Here is a 7,681-nt window from a genome sequence, read left to right on the forward strand (position 1 = left end):
TTTCATTTATAGAAAATCAGTGGCATGGCTATTAAATATGTGATCATGATGTGGATTCAATGAAGCGGTGGGTCTATGCAGAATGATCCATCCCTAATCATGGGCAAGAAAAATCGGAAAAACAAAAAAACTGCAGTCCTGATCAAAGGTTCAGTCACAAGAAACAAGCTCCTTCTCATATATTCCTGTAGAGGAAATAGTTACCCAGTTCTGAAGGTTTTGAACTCCAGACCATGAAGCTGCCATCTCTTCTGTAACCCGCCAGTGGGCCGTAGTGCAGGAGAATAGGAACATAGGGTGCAAGGCAGCATCCACACACATACTCATTATCGGTCCAGTTTAACATCCTCTTTATGATGGAGGTAGCGACTGCCTTCGAACCCTGCGTCGTTTGAGTGTTTCATCCTCTGTCGGACCTTCAGCTGCTTCAGCCGGTTCTTGTCCACTTGTCTCTTGGCGAGGACGAAGGTGATGATGCCTGTGGGGAGGCCAATCATCCTGGATGGGAGAGGGGATGGCAAGTATGTTAGTCAAGGGGTGACACAATATATCCGGTATTGATTAAATGAAGATGTGGAATAAAAAAAAAATCAACGTCTTGTAGTACGGGGGGGAGCAAATTGCGTCAAGTGTTTGAATCATGGTTGGCAAGCTCATGCCGTTACCTCATCCATTCTTAGCAATGCTACATTGAACTCATTTACACCCAGTTTCCAGTTTAAGAGGTAGGCTACACCCAGCTAAAACTAATGCAGTCTAATACAGCTTTTCAATACAACCTGTCTTCATATAAAAGTTGTTGCTGAAACAAACAGTTTCAAAGAAGTGTTGAATTACCTTTATGTTCTCGATTATGCTGGTTGTTTGATGTTGACTAAATACAAGACCCGAATGTAATCATTAACTATTGAAGAGTAGCAACCCAACAACTTTATTCACCCTTCTCTCCCATACCACCCTTGTTACCATGACTAGATAATGTACATAAGCAGCATAGTTCCTGATAATGACGTCCACAGTAGACTACACATCAGTGCTGTCGAATTGTATTGTGTTATACCGAGAGTCGATTTGATAAACTTCATAACGTAGGATTTTTGGCTGGACTGCTGTATTAGTTGGACCTTGTTGTGCCTATCTGCACTGGAGCATATAATATGGCCAGTGTATACCTTTCGACAGTTGTTTTTCTACATTTTAGTCATCAGTTTTCAATTCCAAAATAAACAGGGAATTGTATCTATCGCACATAAGCTTTTCAGTAAAACTACTCTGCAGTATTCACAGTGCAGGGACACATTTATGATGCTCAAGGTAAATGGCTCCTTGTTATAGTATAAAGAAAAATGTGGATGGGTGAAGTATATTTGTGTTCAGTTTCAGCCTAGATCAGGTAAATGATTAGCTAAAAGAAAAGGCAGGTTTACTGGCCTTTATTTTGTTGTGGGATTTAGGTGAGTGAGACTGAATAGGGTCAGCATACTGTGGAAACTTTAGGGGCTACATCAATGAGGAAAATGTCCATCAGAGGAGGCGAAATGGTCCATGCATCCGTCCATAGTGTGTACAGGGATGCAGAGTAGTGAAGACACTCACCAGGCATAGCCTATCGCTATCATGGGGTTCTTGGCCTTCCTCTTGGGGATGTATTCAGGTCCATCGTCCGGTTCCTCCTCCCCGGCTGTCCTGTCGTGTGTGCGGCTGCTGGTATCGTTGTGTGACTGGCTGCTCCTCTGTGGCTCGGCCTTGGAGCTGCACAGGGAGGCGGCAGGGGAGACATGGGGCAGCCGCAAACACCGACACACAGGCGGGGTTAAGCTCCTCTGCATGAGAAGCCACCGACCGGGAGCGAATCTGGCACCTTAGAGCGGCAAAACACCTTTATTGTTTCACGTCTACTTTACCTCATTGAAATGCCTATGTAATACTAAAACTCACCTGTGTCTTACATAGCTACAGCATAACACTAGGCCTATATGACGCTATTTGCAAAAACAACTCTACCACGGCTCCTGTCGAGGGCAACTTAAATATTATGTTGTCTCTCCTAACTTTAAACAAGTGTAATGTTTGTATTTTACCTTTCAGTGCCGTCCTGACTGCTGTCACGTAGGGTGCCGCCATGTTTGTTGAGTAACTTCAGTCGGGCATGCGCAGTGGCTCTAATACTCATGATTGATGCCTCCTAGTGGATAATATCGGCATAGCCCTATGCCATTCTGCTGGAAATCATTAACAGCTCGTGTTTACGCCAAAATTGTATTTATTGAACATTTCCATTCTCTTCTTGTCATAATATTACAAAAATACAATGCAACTTGAAACAATGGAGGCAGATAAGCCTCTAATATACAGTTATGATAAACAGCCATTACAATTCAAGCAATTGCTTGACTGAGAGACAAACACACAGAAGCCAAAAAACTACTGGAGGTAAGCGAGCAGCATATTTACAAAAGTCACTTTGACAAAGAAACAAATATTTTCCCCTTAAAGAGCCCCTTGAGCGGTCTGTACAGTAGAGCTGATAAACTCATAAAACATATGCCAATGCTACTTTTCATGTATGTGTTACATATCAGCATTCATAAACAACTTGAACATTAAGTTTATTGTTAGGGGATTGGAGGGAAAAACAAAACAGATGACAGGAGGGGTTTAATCTTCTAGGGTGTAGTTGGGGTTGACCACCAGGACGACCTCTTCTTCCTCTGTGCTTGCTGGCTCTGAGCCCTTCAGCCCGGCCTGGGACAGCTCGATGAGGATGTGATCCTGGAGGAACAACACACACATTTGTTAGTTGTGTTCAAACTTGGCTTGAAGTGACCCACATTCAGGGAAGGGGCCACAGGAGAGAGAGAAAAAAATAAAAAAATGTCATGCATCAATACATCTTTGCTATGGTCATAAGGCAGACAATGGGCTACAACCATATTTTTGCCAAAACAAGATGTCCTCTAAGCATTACTAATAGCATTGCTCTGTATGCGCAGTGGGCTTAGAGACGACCAGTACGCAGGGACCACCTGATAAGCGCAACACCAAAGAGATTCAATATTTTCACTCTTATACATTGCAGTTATTAGTGGAGCTTAGATGACTTCTGGTCCTGTAAAAAAATTGGTTGAAGCAAAGATGCATTGTTTGTTTTAATAACGTTTTGCTTACGAGTTATTTATCCCAGAATTTCAAAGCTGTCCAACTTTGACTATATTCTAGACATTGTCTGTTTTCTCAAAAGTACATTATTTTTTTTAAACTTCCTCTTCTAATTTTTTTTCTCTCCCTTGGCCCTAACACTCCTCCATAGCCTGTTTGAAACCAGGGGTTGTTTTTTCCCTTTATGTCTTGCAGGGTGCAGGTGGACTCACGTAGTGCACCAGCCTGTGTAGGACCTTCTCTATCAGACCCTTCTTGTTGACCAGGTCCTCCTCAGAGTCGATCTCTGACTCGATCTCCTTCAGATACCAGTTCACCACCGCGCTCTTCCTCAGCTGCTCCTCTTCCTCAGCTGCAACACAAGATATATCATTAATAAAAGAGGTCAGGTTGAATACTACACAAGTAGAAAATAGACAAATCAAGTATGCAAATCTAAGGGCGCCGTCTCTTACCCTCCTCTACCCGGCGCAGATGCAGCACCAGCAGGTTGGAGATGCGTCTGTACTCGGGGAAGGACAGACGGAGAGACGGTTTGGGATGGCTGCCTGAATCTACGTGGCCGTTCACCCCGCTGGTAGGGCCGTTGGTGCTGTTGGTGTGTCCGTTTACACCATTCACTCCGTTAGGGATGGCATTTCCTGCAGGGACAAGATCACTTTAGATATAGCCTCATGATTTTTCACCAGTACGGAATATGGATACAAACTATGGGTCTAGTAAAATGTTTGTCATGTCATGCATTTGTATTCGTATGTGTAAAATTGTCTCCAATAGTGAAAGAGTGTGTGTGTGTGTGTGTGTGTGTGTGTGTGTGTGTGTGTGTGTGTGTGTGTGTGTGTGTGTGTGTGTGTGTGATTGTGTGTTTGATTGTGTGTGTTTGTACCATTCTCCGGTGGCTGCTCCTCTTCCTCCTCCTCCACCTCGTCATCTTGCTCCAGGTTGATGTCGGGCGTCTCCACTCTGATGATGGATTTGTTCAGCAGACGGAAGGCTTCCTTCACATGTTTGGGCTGCACCTGAACACAGACACACAGAGAAAGGGGGTCAATATTCTCTATCAGGCAATACGCTTGTGAGTGGTAAACATTATTTTACTGTGATGTGACTTTTAAATATGACTTTGTCCTTCTAAAGTATAAAGTGTGGTTGGTTTATGAATCACATCAGAGGCTTGATCACATTTTGAAGAATATAGAATTTATTACAGACGATTCTCAGAATGGTATCCGTCAGTGCCAGTGATGCAATGCTCCAGTTTTAATTGTATACTTAAAGCTGGCTTAATACAGCGCCGTGTCACTTTGTGTGTTATGACTTTTCTTGGGTGCAGTCTGCTAAAGTCCCTATTTTGTGCTTACTAAATATAAGAAATGTAATTGTTGCGCCCACCTCGTCACAGCAGTGCATGCGGGCCATGCTCTCTGAAAGGCGGATCATGCTCTCCAGCTGTCGCACTGTTATCCTCCAGGCCGACTTGGACACGCCCCCGGAGCCGTCACGCTGACGCAAGCGCTTGTACTGCTCCACGATGAACTCTTCCGATTCGCTGGAGATCTGCGGGTGCACGTGTGAAATATGCAACAGTTAACACACACAAAAAACTAAAATCTAAATCATATTATGCAAATCATTAGCATAAACACAGAACTAGCACAGGCGGAAGCGCACCTTGGGTTTGAACTGCCTGGCAAAGAGCAGGTATCTGCGGATCTCATCCAGCGTGTACAGTCTGTCCACAGATTCCTCTATGCGGGAGTGCAGGTCCACGATGCGTCTGGCGATGGCGTAGTCCGTCACCTGGGATACACACACACACACACACAACATTAAACCAACTCAGATAAAACTTCAAAACAATCCCCGATTATTAGGAGATGGGATTGTCATGTCACCAGATGAGAGGATACACTGGCTGTGTGACTGTACCTCGTTGCAGTCGTCCACCAGGATGAAGAAGAGATCAAAGCGGCTCATGATGGGGGCAGACAGCTGGACGTTCTGCTTCAGGCTCTTGCTGCGGTCGTAGCGTCCGCCCACCGGGTTAGCAGCAGCCAGGATGGAGGTACGAGCGTTCAGGGTGGCCTGGAGGACACAGAGGAGACATCTGGTTATGTGACTGCAGATAACACTGATTGTATGGCAGCGTCTTCAACATGTGGGCATTAATGTGTTTTATCTTGACCCAATCCAGATGGTTAGTTTACTAGAGAACATACCAAGGTGGTTCCTGGATCTTTCATTTTCTAGATTTCCGGTCACCTTACCCTCCCCTCCCCTCCCCTCCCCTCTTCCAAGTTAGAGCAATGTGCAATAAACCTTAACTCTTGCATTTTATCCTTACACCTTACGGTTGTATCAGTGTTTCCCCCAGCGCTTTATAGCTAAGGCGGCCGCCTTAGCAACGCCAGCCTCCCGCCTTGACTACCAACCGACCCCCCCCCCCCCAAAAAAAAAAAAAAAAAAAAAAAAAAAATTAATTTAATTTTTTTTTTTTTTCGTGCTGCACAATTAATGTAATAGCAAGCGCGATGTGTGTGTTGTGCATGGTCATAACTGCGCGAAAGGCCGCGATTTGCGGTAAAAAGCATGTGTCCCCAAGCGTTTCTCTATCAGCTGCTCTGTGTCTGCGGCTTTGCGCGCGCGACCGTACCGCACCGCGTGCGACTACGGCATGCACGCGGGAGAGTTAAACGAGCAGAAGCAAACCGAGATTTAACTGGTGGCGATAATAAACGCAGTGCAGTTCTATGGGGATATTTAGCTGAACAGAAAGAAGTGCTCTGCAAAGCTAGAATAGTTTAAGACTCCACATCACTGTGGCAACACAACCTATCTATCAGCTAGGACAGCGCAGAGAAAAGTTTGATGAATGCATGAGAGTCAGAGCCGGCCCGAGGCATAAGCGAACTAAGCGGTCGCTTAGGGCCCCCGACCGCCAGGGGGGCCCCCTCAAAAAAAAAAAAAAAACATTTTTATTTTTATTTTTTTTTGTTTCTGTGTTTGATATTAACATCATATTATGCAAATGTGAGTTAACATACAAAAAAAAGAATACAATTTTTTGGTCTAGATAATTAATAGCCTAAAAATGTAATCAGTTCATCTGGGAGGTAATCCGAATCGGATCATGTCACGTTCACATCCATGCACAGTGTGTATTGAGTTTATTTAAAAACAATTGGAAATGGGGCTGCCCTCAGTTGCCCATGCACTGTGTATAGTCTATAGCCTATTTCAGCCTTGTCTGTGGAAAAAAAGATAGAGTAGCTGGACAACAGAGTTCTTCTGCTTCGTTCCTCTCACTGAATTTAAATGCATTCATTATATTACAGAGCAATATGTCCCGTAAAAGAAAAAGAGCTTCAAGCCCAACCCAGAGGACCCTCCATAATATTTGATTTTATATTAATATTTGTATGGAAAATCCATGTGTCCTTCAATAGCTTCTAATTCATCTGACCAGTGTATCCAAATTATTTGTTCACACAAAATTTCTCAGATTCAGCCTCTTAATTTTTCTCTCAAAGTGCACCAGATTCATGCATTTCACTTTAAAAAGGTTAAAAAAAATCTCCCGGGGGGGCATACCCCCGGACCCCCCTAGGAAGGTCGGAATCTCGGCTGTCTAACATATTCACACAGCTGCACAGTGGAGGCACTAGCGGAAAACACTGGGTGTGTGAATAATATTTAGCAAAGATCTATAGTTTCAGCAGCACTAACATTGGACTGAAGGCTTGGGCCGGCTCTGAATGTATGGTCCATTATTTGTATTTAGTGTGTCTGTATAGTATTGCACCAAAACAGTAGAAGTTTTCTTTAATTGTGCTTTGTACTGTCTGCACGTTTACACATAGCAAACAAAATTGCACAACTGTAAGGTCAGTGTCTGTTTTATTTCTTTACGGCGCATTGGCATCTTTGAGCAAAATACCCCTAAAATTTTCGCCGCAGCGCGTTGCGCCGCGCCTCCCCTGACACGGGGCAGTGACCACCTTGACTAAGACATTTTCTGGGGGAAACACTGTGTATGCAATATGTGGGATTTGTTTTAATTCAAGGAGGATTAGTCAAGAAGAAATATGTTCTGTTTTTCTTTTACAAAGAAAAGGAAATATGCATTCATTGCATAGTTTGTGTTTTGCAGTTACACTCTTTTGTACTACAAATGATTATTTATTAAATTTCATAGTTTGTCCGTAATATTATTCTGTGTATAAAAGAAATTGTAGGAAAATTGTATCGTGAATCACATCGAATCTTGAGTTGAATGAATTGTTACATCCTACAATAGAGCAAAGTGTGATTGGGGCTTGTCCATGACGTTCAAAAGTTGTTCTGTTCTTGGTTTCAATCTAGTAAAGTATGTTTTTATACTGCAATCATGCACTGTCCCCAAGTCAAATTTCCCTATGGGGACAATAACGTTTAAGCTAACCCTACCTTGACTCCAGCCTTGGTGATGCTGATAGTCTGCTGTTCCATGGCTTCGTGGATGGCCACTTGATCCTTCAGGTCC

General features: G+C 43.6%; 2 protein-coding genes across 2 annotated transcripts in view; both read right to left on the reverse strand.

Moving 5' to 3' along the window:
• Nucleotides 1–72: 72 nt before the first annotated feature.
• On the reverse strand, nucleotides 73–2,148 carry LOC307255580 (uncharacterized protein). Its single transcript, XM_080034276.1, has 3 exons — nucleotides 2,082–2,148; nucleotides 1,597–1,861; nucleotides 73–498 (listed from the first exon to the last, which is right to left on the reverse strand). Exons 1-3 carry the CDS (start codon nucleotides 2,122–2,124, stop codon nucleotides 327–329), a joined length of 480 nt encoding a protein of 159 aa, XP_079890402.1. The 5' UTR covers nucleotides 2,125–2,148; the 3' UTR covers nucleotides 73–326.
• Nucleotides 2,149–2,256: 108 nt separating this feature from the next.
• mcm6 (minichromosome maintenance complex component 6) overlaps nucleotides 2,257–7,681 on the reverse strand; it is a 7,685-nt gene continuing 2,260 nt past the window's right edge. The window contains exons 6-13 of the mRNA XM_080034940.1: nucleotides 7,606–7,680; nucleotides 5,089–5,244; nucleotides 4,831–4,959; nucleotides 4,552–4,716; nucleotides 4,046–4,178; nucleotides 3,615–3,800; nucleotides 3,372–3,511; nucleotides 2,257–2,772 (exon numbers count right to left, since the gene is read on the reverse strand). Coding sequence (XP_079891066.1) covers nucleotides 2,659–2,772; nucleotides 3,372–3,511; nucleotides 3,615–3,800; nucleotides 4,046–4,178; nucleotides 4,552–4,716; nucleotides 4,831–4,959; nucleotides 5,089–5,244; nucleotides 7,606–7,680 — 1,098 coding nt within the window. The 3' untranslated portion in view covers nucleotides 2,257–2,658. The remainder of the gene's footprint in view (nucleotides 2,773–3,371; nucleotides 3,512–3,614; nucleotides 3,801–4,045; nucleotides 4,179–4,551; nucleotides 4,717–4,830; nucleotides 4,960–5,088; nucleotides 5,245–7,605; nucleotide 7,681) is intronic.

The sequence above is a fragment of the Ammodytes marinus genome (assembly GCF_949987685.1).
Source record: "Ammodytes marinus genome assembly, chromosome: 9".
NCBI classification, from domain to species: domain Eukaryota; kingdom Metazoa; phylum Chordata; class Actinopteri; order Uranoscopiformes; family Ammodytidae; genus Ammodytes; species Ammodytes marinus.